Source organism: Pleuronectes platessa, chromosome 15 (genome assembly GCF_947347685.1).
Source record: "Pleuronectes platessa chromosome 15, fPlePla1.1, whole genome shotgun sequence".
NCBI classification, from domain to species: domain Eukaryota; kingdom Metazoa; phylum Chordata; class Actinopteri; order Pleuronectiformes; family Pleuronectidae; genus Pleuronectes; species Pleuronectes platessa.
The window spans coordinates 15,796,334-15,816,229 of record NC_070640.1 but is presented as its reverse complement, the minus strand read 5'-3'; the positions used below and the strand labels follow the sequence as shown (position 1 = coordinate 15,816,229).

The window sequence follows — 19,896 nt, the reverse complement described above, 5'->3', positions numbered from 1 at the left end:
TTAACCCCATTCTTTCACTCTTTCTCTCATTTCTATACAGTTTGTTTCTCTCTCCATCAATGCACCCTCCGTGCTAGTTGACTTCTACGAATAAATCTCCCTCCAGCTTCATCAACAGGTCTTTCTTTATGTTTTTAAGACAAAAGCCCCGAAGTGGTAAAGCACCAGTGCTGTTGAGAGGAAATCACTGAGTATGTTAACTTGAACTTTATTTTTGTAGCTTTAGATGCAAGGAAGATTTTTCTGAACCGACAGAAGCGATCTGCCTCTTTCCGGAGCACGATACCGATGAGGTTAAAGTTGGTTAGATCATTACATTGGCTCTGATGACTGGAGGTTTATTTCTCTGTCAGTCGGCTGCTGACGAATCAGAGGCCGATGTAATGAAACTGCCTCCTCACGACATCAATCTTCACCGCGCTCGGCCACTGGTGGAGCTGTGTTTTTTTCCCACCTCCCTCTCTCACTGATTTACTTACTCTCCTCTCGTCCTTCACGATGTAATTCCTGCCGTGCTTCTTGGTGAGGTGCGGCGCCAGCACGTCGAATCGCCGCCGGAACTCGGAGAACACCATGTGATCGGGGTAGCCTGTGAAGGTCAGCATTGGATAACAACATTAGATTCGACAAAATATTATGCTTGCATGGGTGTTTTGCTGCGGAAGTCTCTGATACAGATGGAGAAAGTTTGTGTTTTTGTGGCTGCGTTTCAATTCAGGGGCTTCATCCTTCAGAGGCTACATTTGAAAACTGATTACACCACAGAGGACCTTTCAACCCAGAGAAACAAAGTCTCCAAAGTGTGTCCCCCCCTGACCAACCTATCCAGGGATCATTTGCGCTTTTGTGATGAAGAGGTAATGGCGAAGGCAAGCAATGAGACCGATGTGTAAGTATCACGCTTCAACTCAACCTAACATGTTACAGTACAGACGTTAAAAAAGCAAAAAGGACAGGCTGGTGATGCCGATCAAGGAAAGCCTCTGCAGACCACAGCCTCTCATTTCGGTTCCACCTTTGCAGTCTACGCGTCCCACAGAGGCCGCCTACTTTGTGGGCCCGGGTGGACCGCATCCTTGTCCCCTGAGTTGAGACACAGCCTTCACCTGTCTCTGGTTTGTTATTGGAGCAGCTTCCTCACCTTGCCTGTAGATCCGGAGAGAATCAAGCAGCTTGGAGCCGCGCAGCTGAGCGCGCAGCAAGGCAACATCGAGCTGCATTAGGCCCGGATCTCCACTCTCTCCTTGAGCCTCACTTTCCCCTGCTTTGTACAGGGATCCGCTCAGAGCCTTCAGGGCATCGGCCTTGGGCAATATGCAGTGAACAAAGTGAATCCTGGACCTCCGCACCATGTCAAGAAGAGCATCCTGCAGAGGGGACAGGGAACTCTGGTTGGTACCGGCCAAACAGACAAAGCAATATCTTCTACTGATGTTAATTCATGCAATCAGCAGCTTAGCGTCCATCGAAAAATGCATGTACATCTCACGATATTACACAAACAATTTTCTGTAACAAAAACTGTTCCAAGTCTCTCTCTCGTCCTACTCCCCCACTCTCTCCTCTTTCGCCCCTTTCCACCCACCTCTCCTCTCACCCCAATAGGCAGATGGCCGCCCACACTGACTATGGCTCTGCTCGTTGGTTTCTCCCAGACAAAAAGGAATTTTGTTCTTTCCACAGTCGCAAAGTGTCTATATTTGCTCTGTAATATTGTTATGTCTCAACCTCACGATGTAAGATGCTTGAGATAATGTTTGTTGTGATAGAGTGCCACACAAATATAATTGAATTCAAATCAATTAGATTACATCTACAATTTACAATTTAAAATTTTTTCTATCATCTAAAATGTACAGCCTACCTTTAAGTGAATATATTTTTTAATGAACTTTCTGAGCTTCATATGGATTCATAAGGCAAATTTTAATTTGAGGCTCATGTCTTTAAGCTATGATCAATCACTATTTGAAAAAAAAACAATCTTTACAATGCAATCTGAAACTATACTGTCAGTGTTGGATAAGTGCCACTCCTATTTCTATATCATGGGATATTAAGCTATTATTACTCTTTCTTCTCTCTTGGTTATTGCCACTTAATGCTAAACAACCTCAATTTGGGATTAAAAAGCCCAATATCCCTTTTAAATTATGTTCACACCTCCCAGTTTACATCCCTAACCACACAATATTTCATTTTGCCATGACTATGCAGTGTGCTAGTATTGGAGGAAGCAAAAAACTTTTTAATGGCATTGTACTGGATTTAAAGTTATCTGGGCTTTTCGCAGAATTATTCAATATCGACATTCTCATCGAGCAATGGGGTTGGAAGCAGAAAAGCGGCAGAGCTGTTCTTATAAAGCACACTAACACCCGGCCCTAATATCATTTTCAGATTGATTTCATTCTCTGGCTGCAGCTCGAACACCAGCCTTCATCCCATCCATTTTCTTTATAAAGCTGCATCGAGCTATTTGCGACCGCTGCGTGGATTTCAAAACAAATTTACAGCTGTGAGCCCTCATATATTCCATCAGCCTGTCAAGCTTCTGGAGCTGAACTGTTAGCAAACAAGAAACTGAAGACTCAGGGGTTGATTCTCAGTGGGTCTTGGCAGTGCTACTACATCACAAGGACTAAATTAATGTTTAACATCAACAATGTTGACAACAGCAATGGTGATGTCTTCGTTTTCCTTCCATTTTCATATTAAAGATGGAGCAACTTGTTTTTGTTCCGGTGCCCAGTTGCCGTCCCAGGTCCCCAAATACGCCTCCAGCTCACTGCCTTTGAAACGTGGATGAACACATACGAAATAAATTCAGATTTTTCCCATCCTCTCCTCTCACCACTTGAAGCTTTATCTGGATGCACAAGGACTTCTTCTTGATCGCAGCCATCCCTGTGGTGAAGGTCTTTCTCATGCTGGTGGCCCGTCGCAAGGACAGCTGGGAGACGCCCTCGAGGCCGGCGATGGAACCGGACAAAACAGTGGCTCCACCTGATCGCCCCATTACCAGCGAGTTGATGATCTTCCTGCAGAAAAACAAACAAAAACAAAAAAAACACCACCTTAGCATAGATCTTTTGCAATACTCCTCTAAAGTCACCGTTTATACCACAAAACTCCTGGTGCATGTGTGCTGCTCACTTCTGGGAGTCCTGCAGGAGGCTGGTGGCGTTGGTCGAGGCAGGATTCTGTTTGGCGTAGTTGAGCCACCCGCAGACGTTGTACTCCACCCAGTCGGTCCCATGACTGTGCCCCAGCAGGAAATGGTTGTCCTTCTCGCTCTTCAAGAGGAAAGTGTGACCTGATACAAATGTAGGATATGAGATATTCACTGGTTTGTTGTAAATACAAAGAGATGATAAATATAGTCTGCATAGTTTTTATCAAACTTTTCCTTAGCCTGTCCATGCAGTATTCAAATGAAATTTTACATCCATGACACTGTACTCTCATAAATAACACTGATGTGGGTGGTAAACCAGAGAGGAGAGCTCCCATCTGCTCTACTGCATCTGCAAAGTTAAAACCTGAAGCTTTCAGCTGTCGTTTTAAAGACTAAAATGGCCCTTGTGTTTTCCTGAATAATATATGGGGGATGTTTTTTGATTAAGTGAGGCAAGTGTGGATAGAGATGGCACTGGTCAATTTGTCATATAGTGCTAAGTGCACAACAATTTACATTAATTTGAGGAGTCCTTTGTCTAATAATACAAAACAGTGTACAGTGTCCCCTCTTGTCTGCCAATGTCTTTTATTGAGTGAAATAATTACACATTTCTTACACCGCACTGATATTTTCACTCTCTTATTTCTTATTTTATTCTCAATCTAACTTTTCATTTCTGTTTAAATGCTTTTTTTGTATTGTCGTATGTTGTTTCTACAATTTGTTATGATGCCTTTTATATGTTATGTAAAGCACCTACAGATAAACTTAACTTGCTTACTGATATTAAATGGTCAAATATTTAAAATCAAGCCTATAGTCAGAGTCTGTAAATTCTGTAAGAGCATAGTTTATAGAGTGCGAAATAAATTAGAATGGTACTCAGTAGAGTGCATACCTAACAGTCCCCTAAACTATGTTAGATTCACTAGATCCTGATATCGATGTAAACACAAATGTCCCTGATATTTCTCATCAAGATCCATGAATTACTTTCTGAGAAATTGACGAAAAATTTGAAAATGTCTTGCAATATTAAAGAAAGTGAAAAATTATTTGTGAGCCGCCCCTTGATCCAGATCCACACCAGATTATTTGGTTCTTCCATGACCCACGTTACATCCTTCAACTAAGTTTTGTGTTAATCTGTTCAGTTGTTTTTGTGTAACAATGCTTACAAAACCAACAAACCACCAAACAAATGGACAGGGGTTCGGTCGAGGTGAGAAGTCTCTGGTCTAGCAAATGACCAATAATAACACAAGCCCCAACAACAGAGATGAAATCTACAAACAGCATTAAATTAACATAATGTGCATATTTGGATCAAATATTCATATTGGGTTGTATACTCTGTCAGTTTCTTTCAAAAACATATGGGAAATGCTTGCCATACATAATATTAGCTTTAACTGTGAGGTTATGTGTAAGTGTGTGTGTGTGTGTGTCTGTGTGTGTTTGTCCTCTCCTTGCCTTTACTCTCCCCCTCGGCAGGTCCATAGTAGCTAAAGAGACGTCCCAGCAGCGTCTCCTCTGATCCCCCGGGCTGCACCGCCTCCTCCTCCATCAGCCACAACAGGCCCCGTGCCTCGTCTGTTCGAACTGTCCGTACCTGTCATATAACAGCATATAAACAAATAAACATAAACATTACATTACATTACATTTCATTTAGCTGACGCTTTTATCCAAAGCGACTTACAATAAGCATGCATGCAGTAAGGTCATAGGTCGTTAATGTGATCCTAATTAGGACAGAAAATGCTCAGTTTTACCTTCATTCCTTAAAGAACAATAGTATGTTAGAAGAAATGACTGTCTAGTCCTGACTGCAAGCATCAGTGTTACTTTAGCTGACTTCCTATTTTACCTATAAAAACGATTACTGTTGGTCCCCCTGTCATGATCCCGCTCCCGTTAAGGACTTTTGTAAAGCCCCTTTTCCACTGGTCAAAAAACCCACTTTCACCCACTAACATCTGGCTATTGTCTGCAATGGGAATGGATCATTTCACATAACTCCCAGATCGAATGACTCTGCACTAGACACTGGTGTTTATCGACTCTTGGACCGATCAACAGTGATGGTAATGTGAGTTCCACAAAAACGCGTTAATTTGGATAGATGGAGTGAAAGAGTTCCTCAGTTGTCGTCCATGATGGCCAACATAAAGCAAAGAGAAATGACAAAGATCCACCAAGGGCCAAGAATCTTGGTGTAAAACAGGGTTTAGACTTTTGCTATCAGTTGTGGGTTTTTTGTTGTTTCCCTGTGAATTTATATTCTCTTATTCGGTTATCTTTTTACGGACATTGCATTTTCTTAAAAGACAATTTGGGGTTCTTCTAATGGACTCTTGTGTTACCATCCATGTGTGTCCCTGACTGTTTAGTTATTTTATCCCTCATTTTGTCTCATTTCCTGTTTTATTTTGAAAGCCACTGTCCCCATATGCATTCAAATGCCAGTTCACGGCACTTAACTGGAGCAATGCCATGAAACTGGTCAGCTAGCTGTTTCAAGTGTTTGGCAAGCTCCTCCTCCATCTCATCTGTGAATATTCTCTTTACCTCAGCTACTGCACCCCAGGCTACTGATTTTACTTTCCCTTTCTCTTTTTTCTTTATGAATCTTTTGAGGGTTGTCTTTTCAATATTTCTATCCCTTCCAGCTTTTCTTAAGGACTTCTTTCCTTGCATGAACTCAGCGGCTGCACTCTTCATCTCTGCGAGGGGTGTTTGGCCCCAGTTTGTCTTCCTGGTGTAGTTTCTTGTTATTCAAAAATATGTTTAAGACTAAACTTAACTTGTGCTTCATGGTAACAGCATTTGTCTCACTTTACCCCACAGCCACCGTTTTAGAAAAAACAACATCTCTTAGCAATTCAGGCTAATCTTCTGCTAGCATCAATCACATGGTTTTATATGTTGGAAGTTCACCAACATGTATGATATAAGTTTTTCTACCTGAATCAATTTGTTTTGACACAACAGTTGATTAAGTTTAAAGCAAGAAAATTTACTTTTACATGCAAAAAAAACATTTTTGTGAAAAAACATACTTTCTACAGCAACAGTACCAACTTCTCCTTCATGGTAAGGGGGGAATGGGAGGGGCTTAAAAACATAATGGTCAAATGACCACAAATGTGTTCCGTTGCCTAGATACAGGGCGTGTCTCACATTACCCGATGTCCCACATTACCCCGCTCTACCCTACCAGCCAGAGCCACTATCAAACACTCAATTTTCTGCACAACCTGCCTTGCTTTGTGCCTCGCTGTGGCTGCATTTGTCTCAATCGTGACGCCCTCACACATGTAACCCACCACATCATGAGAAAAAGCCCTGCGACCAGGACAGTGGAGTTGCTAATAGATGAAAACAAACTGCTGAATCCGTGGATATTCACGCTTTAGTGTTTATCCACCTCAGGATGAAAAACAAAACAAGATATTGCTCCTCATAAAAGATTCAGAAAATGATTAGACAAATGCGGAGGGCTGTCTTCCAGAGTCAGCGTCTCATGAAATATTGGCCGCTCTCCAAAATGTCAGTAAAAGCAGTTTGGTGGATGTTTCCACAGCGAGAGCCGGTTGTGACAGGCCTAATATAAATATTAGCGTTGGAAATTAAAGTTTCAAAAGCATTTGTAGTCTCTGTGCCCTTCAGCAGTTGCCACCATAATAGCATCATCAATTTGGCGTTTCCTTATAATCTAAATGGAAATGCAGAAAGAAGGAGTTCATGAGTATGAGGAGTAGCAGGGGAGAAGGAATTAAAAAGTAATACAATTAGTATTTTAATTAGCTTGAACGAGGGGAAGAAAATAAAACCCACTCCAGCTCTTGTGATGCTGAGAAAAGGCTTTGGTTGCTTTCTTTTATGATTCCAACAACAATAATGTGACTTTATTGGACAGTGCAGCGCAAATATTCTCACCTTTTACCATATGTTTAACCTTCCTACACAAGAGTTATACTGATAGTCACCATAATATAATCATTAGGATTCTATTCTTCAATACTTTTGTCTCCTTTGAAAGAGATTTAGGACCAAAAAGTCAGAATGGGTGTAAGAGATACTGAACCAAAGCTACAGACAAACATGGTACAAATACATTAAAATGGAACATAATATCTCTAGTACTGCATGTGAGAAGTGCTCCTGTTCGAGACATTCATAAAATACTTGTGTTTTTTGACACATTTGATTTCAAAGCTATAATGCAGCTTAATTAGGACCAATAATTACTACAGTCAGCCCGGCCTCTGATTGGTTACTAGCTCTAATGCGCTGCCTGTGCTAGTTAGATAATTTAGTTGAAGCTGCAGAGCTTTGAGAGCACACTAGTCTTTGACCATGCTTCTATTACAACCCGCGGTTCTTGATACACATACTGTACTTATTGTGCTTGTGTATTTTTTATTTGAAGAAATCATTTTCAGTTACATTTTGAAACAAAGTACCTGGAATACAAAGTTTTGTCGAAGCACACGTCAGCCACATGTGTGGACTGTATAAGCAGGCAAGTCTGAACACATTCTGTTTCCATAGTTGCTGCAGGAGCATGTGATCCTCAGCTCCTTTACTCGTATAGAATCAGGAGACTTGCCACTTTCAAACAACGTATGATTGGTCGAGGTCGTGAGGAGACTATAAGAAAAAAAAACGGAGACTTCAAGGATAGTGTAGTAATTAAGAAGCAAATCTTAATATCACGAGAATAAAGTTGTAAGTTAATGAGAAAAAAGCTCATACACATATGATTAAAGAAAAAAAACTATTTACCAGATCTCATGATTTAGTTATCAAAGATCACGCAGATATCGAAGATCACGCAGATTTAACGACAGCCACAAAGTAAAATTCCTCCAGGTCCATGTGGTTCTTTCTTCAGGAGAGTCAGTTTCTTTTCAAAGTCCTCAAACTTATGATAATTTGGTGCTGATGAGCAAAAGATAAAGTATTCCTTCTTTTTCTGAAACTTATACGAAAGTCAAACTTAACATGAATGCTTCAGATATCAAATTTTAACAGACTGGCGACACTCTGATCTTTTGATATTCCCCCTGCAGAATGACATGTAGCCTAAATTATGACATCACCCTCATAAAATTATGAATTTATCCTCAGAAAGATGTAATTTAAGTCTCGTAAAATTACGACTTTATTCCCAAAATATCTTCTTTTTTTCTGATTGACTCAAGAGTCCACTACAGAGCAAACACATCTTGAGTAAAGAGTGATCGAGACCAAAGAGTGCTATGGTCGGAGAAGTGCAAATGTTTAGTTTATGTTTACAGCACACACACACACACACACACATACACTTACCAGTGTCAAAGTTTGATTGGTAAACTTTTTGGCCAGAGACATTTAGAAAAAGTCACAATTATTTTTGGGATTACAACAAGCTCCAGAGAAAACCACCCCAACATGAAGGCGTCCAGCTGGGTTAAAATGGCTAAAGCCTGAATCCACCCTGGGAAACCCTTGGCTGAGGAACCAAACCCACAAAACTAAAAACAGTTTCAGCAGCTGTATGGAAGTTCCACTGGAGACACGCTTATCAGCAGCACACACTACACTGGCTGCAAATACAACAACACACAGTATCAGTATGGAGGAGATATATACGACGGCCATGAGGCCGGCAATGAATTGAGCATTAAGCCTGTTTGTGATAATGGACATCAGGGCTGCAGCACGAAAGAAAAATATGAGAAAAGAAAGGACTTCCGTTGGACCAGTGTTTCTTCCCCTTTGGTTTTTAGTGTGATGTAGTACAGTTCACTGCTTCGGATGCCATTCCCATTAGGGCGGGGGACCATTTTAAAAGTAAAGCACTCAAACCAAACACACTGGAATTATAGCAAAGTGATCTATGACTCTCTAAACTCTGCCATTTCTGTTTCCATGGTGCAGTTCACAGGCTGCAAAGGCCAAACATTGATTTTCTTTCTCAAAGTCAATTCTATAACCTTTCTTTTCCTGCTGCTTCCCTTTCTTTCTATAGCCTCGCCGAAAAGATAAGAAAAAAACATCACAATTCGATATTTTGAAAAAGCTGCTTAAAAAGTGATATTCATCATCGAATACAAAAAGGGCGTCCCGAGAATAGCGTGTGAAAATAGATCATGAAAAGGAATGCAAGGCCCTTGGGTGGTGATTTATACATGAAAATACCAGGTATAAAATGTGTATAAGTGGGGGGTGCAGTTAAACAGGTAACTTAAAAACTGAAATGACATGAAGAGCACAGACACAAAAAAGGGATTGATCTTACCAGTGCTTGGCTGGAGGCTTGGTCGACCACAGATACAGAGAGAGATGTGCTGGGCTCCGTGTCATCCAAAGCGAGCTCTATGTTCTCCTACAGGAAGAAGTGACAGGGTCAGAGCATGAATATTGTTCCTTCTTTGGGGGGGGGGGGGGGGAGACAAAGAAATGATTCAGTGTCTACTATAGATTTCAGCAGAGAAGATAGTTTGGTGTCTTTCTATGGCCACGGACAAATGTATTTGATAGAGAATGATGGTAATGTAGAAGATAGTTACATGTGTAACCATGTTTCTCTGAGTGAGGAGTCGACCGCCACTTTTTTAGGCATAGCACATTTTCACAGGAACCCAGGAAACTATAGCTGCCTTCATTCATGCGCATAGGTGCGGACATTTTTCAGAAATGTTCTGCAAGTGCTGTATGTGAGAATGCAAATTTTCCACTCAGTTGATCCAGAACTTTCCCCACCAGCCCCCTAATAAAATGTCAGAGTGAGGCAGTAAGAGAATACAGCGTGAAAAAATTCACATTGAGCGAGCGAGTGGGCGTGTTGATGTTTCTAAGATGTGATGGACAGGCAGCTGGAGGAATACAAATATCTGAGCGTGAAAAAGATGAAGATGTCTACTAGGAAAGACAACGAGAATCCAGAGTTTTTGGCGATAAGGACCGACTCCAGTGTCTGTGCAGTAAACAGACACACTGCTCAGCCTCAGCAGAATATAAAGATAATGTCCTGCCTCCTGAATGCTCAACAGTTTGATCAGAAAAAGCCAGTTCCTGCTTCTCTCCCTCAATGATAACCATTGTTTCCTCATAGTAGTTCCAGATTATCAAAGGACTTTGGTGTTTGTGGGCCTGAACATTGTTGACTTGTCCAGCACGGGTTGTTTTCCAGTTTTTCAAATTAAAGGATTTATTTTGCGTCCTTGCATTATAATGAATAAAGTCGCGGGCAGCTTGAATTACTCCCAAGGATTTTTATGGATATTGAAAAAAACAAAACAATTGCATATTAAATGTAAGAAAAAGCAAAAGCATCAACAAATCTATTATAATAACAAGGGAAGCTGGGCGTTTACTGAGGCTTTTTTTTTTCCTGTGAGTAAATCGAAAAAGCTGAAAGATTTCATTACTGCTGAAGATAACATTTCTGGGATAAAGTGGAAGTAAATAGAGAAAATTACCTTCACCGGAGCAAAACAGGCATATGGCAGCTCACGGTGACAAAGTGCGCGGCGCACTGGAAATGTGGGTAAATGTTGGCGGTGCTAATGGTGCGGCCGTGACAGATGCCACTGTTCGAGTCGACTGTGTATGAGAAGTGGCCTAAATGATTTTTTTTCTTTGCTGGCGGAGAGTCACCATGCGGAGGAAATGCAAAAATCCCATATCCACACAGAGCAGCAGCACACGGCGGCGTTTAATTTGAAAACACAAAGCGTGCGCCTGTTGTTGTGTATCACACTTTCACCTGCCTGTCACTGCCATTGTTGATACTGTGTGCCGTTTCAAATGAGTTTGACCCAGTTTTCAAATGACACTTTCCCAGACTCTCATATTTCCAGGAGGTACCGAAAAAGAGAGAATTACACCGCGCCAATTTTATGCAAAATTTCCATTAGCTCAAAATCTCTTCCTCCCAGGCGGAGGATGTGGGTGGGAATGTGGGCGGGAAATCCCCAAATCTGTCTGCACTGTATTAAAAGTAATATGATCGGGATTTCTGCTTAACCTAATTGTACAAACAGCCATGTTTTGAATAAGAAGAATGCTTCAAGGATTAGAGAGCTAATCAAATCGGATTGTTTAATAAGAAAAGTGTCTCATATTAATCATAACAGTCTTAAGCTCTCACAATAGCCAGTTATTGTGGTCCATGGATGCTCGACAGAGAGGGAGGACAGAAGAAGAAGAATGACTCCTTCATCACGGAGCAGCACCACCGCTGTGCATGTGGGTGTGTCTCCCGACGGCAGCAGTCAGTGACTTTACTTTGATCTCGGCAGAGGAGGTGAAGACTGGCATCGCTAATGAGAAAGTCTAACACATGAACTAGTTCGGCTTGTCACAGCTTGTGACAGGTGGGAGGGATAGAGCATCTGATGTGCGAAACACATACAGTATCGAAGTTGATAGATTGGTGAGAAAGCCGCAGACAAAAGGGGGAGAGAGAGAGAGAGAGAGACAGAGGTGGGAGGAAGAAAAGAGACAATGAGGATGACACTGCAGTGCTTTTAGAAAGTATTCACACCCCTTGAACCACCTACTAAAATCATTCAATTAAATGTTTTAGTCTTCAGACTGGCTTTGGCAGCAATAACAGCCAAGAAACTACATCCATACTACCTCGTTTTAGTTTTAAATTGAGTTTTCAAACAAATCTCTGTCCACACAACCATTTTGGCTCCGGATCAGTTTTAATCCCTGTCCATACTAACAAGCCTGAAAACGTATATCAGGTGACAACCCCCGTACACTGGGCATGTGTGTGCCGGTTTAAGAAGGATTTGCACGAATGACAGTTCGTCTCCTACACATTTAAGGGGTTGTATCGTTGTGACATACAGCAACAGGGTCAGCAACGTTTGTAATTCATTATCCATGTTGCATTCTACACTGGTAGCCGACGATAACGCCCGTTTGCTTCCGGAAGGGGGTCATGTGACAGGAGCCTGACAAATCACTTTTCCATTGCAGCAACTCTAAAGCTTTATAGTAGTGTGGCTGATAGGTGGATGTATTTCAACAAAAACATAGTAGTAGGGATGTAGCATCTGGATTTGGGAATGTTCTGCCATTCCCCTCTGAAGATCCTATCAGGCTCTGTCAGGTTGTACAGGGACATTCATTTTCAGTGGACTTTTGTTTTCAGGTCTTCAATAGGATTCAGTTCAGGGCTCTGGTTGGGCAGAGGTAGAAACGACACCAGCAAAGTACAGAGATTTTCCTTAAATCAAAACCAGTTGGTCCAAAGCAGTCAGGACCTGAGACCGGGCCACGGGTTCACCCTGCATCTGGACAATAACCTTTGTCTTTGAGTGGCCCAGCCAAAGCCCGGACATGATCCCAGTCCAACAATCGTCTCTGAAGAGACCTTGAAGGACTGTCCACCAACTGTCCCCTTCCAACCTGACAGAGCCTGAGAGGATCTGCAGAGGGAGAGCGTCAGAAAATCCCCAAATCCAGGCGTGCAAAGCCTGTCGCATCGAACCAAAGGAGGCTCAGGGATGTAATCGTTGTGAAAGGTGCTTCAACTGAGGGCTGAGTAAAGGGTCTGAATACTGAGGTCAATGTGATGTTTCAGTTTCCACTTTTAAATAAATATGGTCTTAGTTTGCAAATGGTTTGTTTTTGCTTTGTTATTATGGAGTGTTGAGAGATGACATCAATTCAAATTTAAATAATTTGTGTCGACGGCTGGAACAGAACAAAATACGAAAACAGGTGAAGGGGTCGGAACACGTTCTGAATCCACTGCTCTGGCGTGACCGGTGCTTTATAGTTCACGTATCCTCACCTCCTTGTATCGCTCCAGCTCCTGGACAAAGGTGCGTTGGTAGAAGAGAGCTTGCAGACGCTCTTGAGTGTAGTTGTGACAGAGGTCCTCAAAGGTGGCGCCGCACTCACGCTTCGCCAGCCTGGGGTTCTGAAAGCCTGGTGTGTCCACAATGAGCAGGGAGCACAGGGAGTTCTGGCTGCATTTCAAGGCCCTGAAGCACGCACACACACACACACACACACACACACACACATACACACACACACACAAACATTAGCACTGTTGATACTTGAGGTAACGTTTCTCCGATCACATTCACTGCACATAACCCCTGGCTTTAACCTTACCTCTCTCCACTCCCATCCATTACTTCAACCTTCACCACACATAATACAAATTCTGTCCTAAAAAAACTAAACTCAAATTCCAAACATTGAAATAGCCACTCATACCCCGTTAAATCAATTAGAAAAATAACATTGATTGGACAGTGTTGACCTCCCAGAAACTATAGTAAAGTGAAAAGTAATTTTTTGTTCCATATTAAAAAGAAATGGATACAAAGTTGTGCAAGGCCTCTACTTTTGTCCATTAAACAGAATAATACCAGCCGAAATGGGGACCTCTTCAATTCGACACAGCTTGAGTGAACAACTGGAAGAGAAACACTCACCGGTTTATCAGAGAAATGAGGATAGTGAAAAGTTCAGAGTAGAGCCCAGATGCCAGAGCCTCCAAACACTCCATGGCTGTAGCCTTGGATCCTGGGAGGAGAAAACCAATCAGAAACAGGCAGCTCACAACAACCTCCTTCATGAGACCAGATGAATTCAAAAAACTGACATTCTATGTGTTTGAGCTGTAAAAGTGACAATAAAACAAAGGTCACTGAATGTCCTATGAAAGGACACACGACATTTGAATTTGAAATATTCGAAAACTGGGTCGGAAGTTGTCTCGGTAAAGCAATGTCATTTAGGGACTCAGGTGTTTCCCAATTTGTCAGATCAAACGGCGCATACTTATGTCCGTGCCCTGCAGCGATGGCCACCTGTTAAGCTCACCTAATTCATTCCGCTATCGCACAAAACAGTGAGTGTGTGTGTGTAGAGCTCAGGGGGATTCTCACGTGTGCACACACAGCTATGACAGTAAATTCAGGTGTAAGGGGGGGAGGTATAGAAGGAGAGTGAAACGGAGGTCAACTCTGCCCATCGCTGCATGTGAGAGTTTTACCTGTATCCTCCTGCCCTTCAAAGTATGTTCAGATGGCAGTGAGAGGACGCGCACATGCGAAAAATCAATGTGAGGCAATTATGATTTCAAGGACAATGAATGAAGAGTGGATCCAAAATTGCTTGTCCCTACATAGCGTGTGTACTTATCTATCAAAAGCCATTGTGAAGCTGCGGTATTCATTACTAAGATAAGCTTTACTTTCTCCCGAGCATGCAATTTCCCTCAGGTGACGAGCGGAGGCGAATGTGCGTGCGTGCGTGTGTGGAAACAAGAGGGGAAGTGACAAAGAGAGAGAGGGGGGGAGAGGAGGAGGGGGGGCGTGGGGGCTGTGAGGAGTGAATGAAGAGGAGAGGCTGTTGGTAAATGCAGAGTACCTGCATCCGCTGTGCCGTTTTCCTCAGAAGCCTGGCGGGCGGCGCTGGCTCTGGGCAGGGTGCCCTTGGCCTGGGGCTTGAAGATGGAGGAGGAGAGCTCCTCCAGGGTGCAGCCCAGCAGGTAGGCCGCCTTCTGGGCCCACTCGTGACGGGCAAATTGTCTCCTGCCAGCTGAGACACAAGAATGAAAACGTCCATTAGCCCCTCTGCCAACTCACCCCCGGGGCACATGGCTATTATGTGTAGCTGTGCGAAAACGCTGACAGGGTAGAATTACGCCTCTGGTCAAGCTGACACTGACACAGAGAACATGCAGTAAAAGCATTCTGAAAGGAATTGTGACATGAATACATTAAATGATTGTTGCGGGGGGGGGGGGGGGGGAGACAGCTAACTACTTGTAAAAGTTTCTATTGTTTTGACTCTTGACTCTTTTATCGCTTTGAGAATGAAAGCAAAACTTATCACGAGGGGACACAATTAATTAATTTACATAAAAACCTCTGTTCTTTCTCTCTGGGGAAAGACAGGCTCCTCTTTAATCTATTAGCTGACTGATGGAAACACGCAGATATGAGGGCAAACTTGTGTTTTAATCCACCATGAAGTGGTATCTTCTGAGACTTAAGAGAGAACCTGGGGGACTTCTCTCACACACACACACACACACACACACACACACACACACACACACACATACACACACACACAGAGTGGGCTCTATCTGTTTCATCAGCGCTGCAGAGGGAGTGCATACTTGTCATGATGATAAGCTGCGCAGAACGCTTGTTAAGACGAGAAAAGACATTCAAATATTTGCTTTGATAGATATTTGCCATCACAATTATTCAAACTCTGGTAAAACATCAAAAAGAGGAAATTGGGTTCGCCAATACGACTGGATCTTATTAAATCCAACATTGAGTGTGTGACTCCCACGGGTTTATATATATATATATTTTTTTTTTAACATTTGTACAACGTTTGCACTTGAAAGGCATCCAGACTTTTTTTGTCTTCACTTATCAGATATTAGTTTGGACAGCAGAAAGCAAGTTCATTACAAATGGCTCCTGTAATTAGTTCTGGTGGATAAGAGATCACTGCTGCCCTCTTGTGTTTTGTTCTGGAGCTGCATTGCCAATCAGCATATTTTACACACTTCTTTGATTTTGTAGGTGGAAGCCAAAGCAGAAAGTAGATCCTGGCAGAGAAGGTGTCCTTTCAAGTTAAAGGGTATTTTCTTGAATGAATACTCTATGTGCGTGTCTCTGGATTATGACTTGTATTCCCATAATGCACTGTTTCTTCCACGTTGTATGTCAAGCATCCACAAACCCATAAGTCACCCGGTAATTCACCGATCTACAAAAGTAGTTTGGCGCCGGTATTCCCAACAGCAGATGTTGTTCAGGACAATATTCGTAGCAGAAAACTGTTCATGGTCGCTGTTATACTGCCATCAAAATAGATTGGCAGCCAGCTGGAGGGGATCACGGCAAAATAATTTGGCAAGAAAAGAGTTCTGCACAAGTGCCTGGCAACTACAATGCAGGCTGAGAGCAGGTGAACCAATGTATGAAAAACACAGAGATCCTGTCACTGCTGCCGCACAGTCATTAAAAATGTGTTTCTAGTCTGGTGGTGTTGTTAACGCCTTCCAAGAACAGAGGAAGTGAGACACCATGTGAACTGATTTGGTTTGCAGTGTCACTCAGATGAGGATTGGGATTTTTTTGAATTTTTAAATATTAAAAACACTGAAGCACCAGAAAGACGTGATTTTTGTTGTAAACATACAAAGAGCTTTACAACTCTGTTTAGAAACATATTATTATATTCCGTCCTTTAAAAGCAAAACTGCCTCAATACTCAGGGATAAAATATGACTTCTACGAACCTGGCTGATTATAAAAGTCCTTTTGACAGTGTCAGCCCGTTTTAAATGGAAGACATCTAATTTTAAAATGAAAATCATGTGCTGTGAAAGGCAGATCTATTACCTCAGAGTTAAGAAGAGAACAATCAAACCCTCTTACGGGAGGTTTCATCATTGACGCTGCTTCAAAGACAGGAGCAAATCATCGTGTTTAAGGGAACAGTTGTTAAGTGCTTTGATACATTCTTATGACAGGACAAAACTTTTACCAGACATTAGGGTCAGAATGAAACCTCGTCCCTGAGTGTTTCCAAACAATGACTCAGCTAATTTATCGGTGTTTTCAGGTACACAAGCAGGGCTTTGTTTATTTAAATATGGCTTTTGTGTGAGGATTAATAAAGTTTAAAAGAGAACAAAAGAGCCAGTCCAAACTATAATAGTATAATAAAAAAAAAAAAAATCATTCTTGTAATTTTCTATTATCAATATTATTGGAAGAAGTAGTAGTAGTATCGTTATTATAATTATCTGTAATTACCAGAAAAATTTCCTGGATACTGATCAACACATCGTTTCCTCCTTTATTTGTATTTCACAGCTCCCTGCGGTGGAGCGTTCCAACAACCTGTGAGCTGACTCCTTTGTGCGAATGCATAATTCAGTGATCAGACTTACAGCTGCCTTGCATCACACAGAGGAGGTTACCTGCAGTGACATAATCCAGGCTTCACGCGTCATTAAATAGATTTCCGCTAACGAGGGGAACATTTGGCCAATTTATCAGCCGTGGGGCGAGCTCAGTCTCTCAGTCGTGCACAAATCGAAAAGATAATCCTTCTGCATCTTTGTGACTGGTGTGTGCTCTATGAATAGCATTAGCCACACCGATAACTGGCGCAGATCTAACATTGTGAAGCCATGTGCCGGGTTCAGTAATCTCACCCTTGGTAGCTCCTGCAGCTCCGAGATGGCAAATGGCCCCGAGGACGAGCCAGAAGGCCCGCTGCTCATCGCCGCTGATCCCCAGGACCTTCATGGCTGCCTGCAGCTTGGAGAACTGCTGCGAGGCCCGCTGCTTGTCCTCAGTCTGACAGATGGCACATCGTTTCAAATTAAATTCCTTTTTTCAACTATTAATAATCAGATTTCCTCAAGTTTTTTGACCGACCTGTCAAAAAATAAGCTAAAACAGGTTTAGAAAAACAGTTTTCAATGGTTCAGCAAAATTTCAGAATGCAATTGTGTTCTGAGCTATTTTCATATCTACTGTGAAAATGTTATTTTAGCATTGTCCCAAGGTTTGCTGGTGTGGCGTAGATGTCACGGCCTCTGGAAGCTAAAGGTTGCTTCACGCTAAAGGTTGCTTCATGCTCTTTATAAGGATGATCAACAGATCAGGAAAGGTTAATCAACCTTTCTAGGTCCTTTTCATGCCACTAAATCCATCATGATTGAAAGTGACATTCATTAGGTACAATCACAGAGTTACAGAGTGTTTGTGAATTAAAAAAAATAAAATACATTTAATAAAACAACATGTTAATGTCTAGTTGTGGAAGAACTGGCGAATCTCTCATCACCAGGCAGCGTTTACCTTTGTCTGAGGCATGATTCCAAATGCATTGTTTTCAGCAAAGTGGTTGAGGTGCAGCTCGGTCCTGATGAAACGAGAACGACAGAAGACAACATCAACATCTCTCGTGTCTGTTTCTATCTGCATCATTAGAACTACATCATATAGTTACGAAATCGGCTGCATTATCCAAAATCATGAATATATATCATTGTGATCTATCAGCATATTAATCCAGTGGTTAACAGTTTAGCTTCGGTGTGTTGTGTATTAAATCTGTTAACATGATTGATCCGGACCTAAGAGAGCTGTCGACTCCGGCCATCAGGTAGTAGAAGACGTTAAAAGTGGACTCTCCCTCTGGTCTCCTCGTCACCCTCATCTTCTCTAGAAGCATCGTCTACAAGGCCAAGGCAGGACAGGTTATGTGCACGGTAGACAATATCTGATTCATGTTGTGATTGTGCATTCATGTGGTGTCGGAAAAATCTGTTCCACACTGGGGAAATTTACATGAAACGAAAATTCAGAAATGTTGGTACACGGGCTGCTGACATCATCACTTATAAACCAATTACCATAATTTCACCATCGGCTTATGATGTAAACTTGTCAACCGTTACACTATGGTCCTTTGCAAACTGCTCACCAGTGCCAAACACCACTTTTTAGCCAATACAGACGTTTTTTTGATTAACGGACACACAATCCTTTTCATTATTTTGAAAATATCTGCAAGATGTGTCAAAGTGTTGTTTAAACAACATAAACACACAAATACAACGTCCATCTTGTTTTTTTCTACCTTCCGACTTCAGAGCACATGAATACACCGAAGTCAGACTCAGAACGACTTTAGAACTCAGGAAAGAGGATCCTCTGAGGAGCATGTGAAGAAATGCTAAAAAAAAATATATTAGTTATGACACATTGTCTGAGATCATTTTAGATGTGAATACATGATAGCTTCAGCCATGGAGTTCCACTTACCTAAATAAATACAAAAAAGTGTTCATGTGTACCTGGATAGAGGCTGAGGTCACCAGGCCCGCCTGGTCAAAGTCCAAGGAAACAATGTGAGAGAAGCGACTCGCATTCCCATTCATACACGTCGAGGCATTTCCAAACGCTTCCAAAACGGTGTAGACTGCCTGCCACTTCTCCGCTACGGGAAACAAGAGAGAAACACGGTCGTTTGGAGGAACTAAGACGAAATTGCAATTACTTTTAACACCTCCGCCAAGAAGGTTATGTCTTCCCCCCTCTCCGTTTGTTTGTCTGCTAGGTAGCAGGATTAAGCAAAAACTCCCGGACAGATTAGCATGACCCTTGGTGGAAAGATGTGCTACGTGTCAGGAAAGAACATATCAATTTTTTGTGTCGATCCAGGAATCAGTTTTTTTCAACATTTTCCTTGATTTCTCAGAATAATTCATGTAACTAAATTTAAGAAAACGTAATGTTTAAGTGACTGATATTCATGACTGTGTAAATAAAGGTGCAGATAGAAATATGAATCTGTATCTATGGAATTTGAATGAGGTTTCATAAGGGGACTGGTGGGCCTTGGCGGAGGAATGCACTCTACCTACTGGAAAAGGTTTTGCTGGTGCTGCCAGTGACGGTAACCAGATATTGGATGATGTGCTGACAGTTGGTGGTCTTGCCACTGCCACTCTTGCCCAGCAACACAATGGACTGATCCTGGCGAGTCGTCAGCAGGGTCCGATAGGCGGCCTGGGCCATGCTGTAAATGTGAGGGGCGGTGTCCTCCCTCCTGCAGCCCTTGAACATTTGCATCACCTGAGCAGAGAAGCGGTTATACATATCAACTGCAGTCATCACCAGCTTGTTTCAGTC

General features: G+C 42.2%; 1 protein-coding gene across 1 annotated transcript in view; it reads right to left on the bottom strand.

Moving 5' to 3' along the window:
* The window catches only part of LOC128457484 (unconventional myosin-XVIIIa), a 74,668-nt gene that overhangs the window by 30,639 nt on the left and 24,133 nt on the right, over window positions 1-19,896 (bottom strand). Inside the window, exons 6-19 of the mRNA XM_053442186.1 lie at window positions 19,629-19,839; window positions 19,059-19,201; window positions 18,336-18,436; window positions 18,058-18,121; window positions 17,406-17,550; window positions 14,582-14,752; window positions 13,642-13,732; window positions 12,987-13,179; window positions 9,471-9,557; window positions 4,655-4,793; window positions 3,157-3,316; window positions 2,855-3,041; window positions 1,142-1,367; window positions 480-589 (exon numbers count right to left, since the gene is read on the bottom strand). Of these exons, the coding sequence (XP_053298161.1) occupies window positions 480-589; window positions 1,142-1,367; window positions 2,855-3,041; window positions 3,157-3,316; window positions 4,655-4,793; window positions 9,471-9,557; window positions 12,987-13,179; window positions 13,642-13,732; window positions 14,582-14,752; window positions 17,406-17,550; window positions 18,058-18,121; window positions 18,336-18,436; window positions 19,059-19,201; window positions 19,629-19,839 (2,028 nt within the window). The remainder of the gene's footprint in view (window positions 1-479; window positions 590-1,141; window positions 1,368-2,854; window positions 3,042-3,156; window positions 3,317-4,654; window positions 4,794-9,470; window positions 9,558-12,986; window positions 13,180-13,641; window positions 13,733-14,581; window positions 14,753-17,405; window positions 17,551-18,057; window positions 18,122-18,335; window positions 18,437-19,058; window positions 19,202-19,628; window positions 19,840-19,896) is intronic.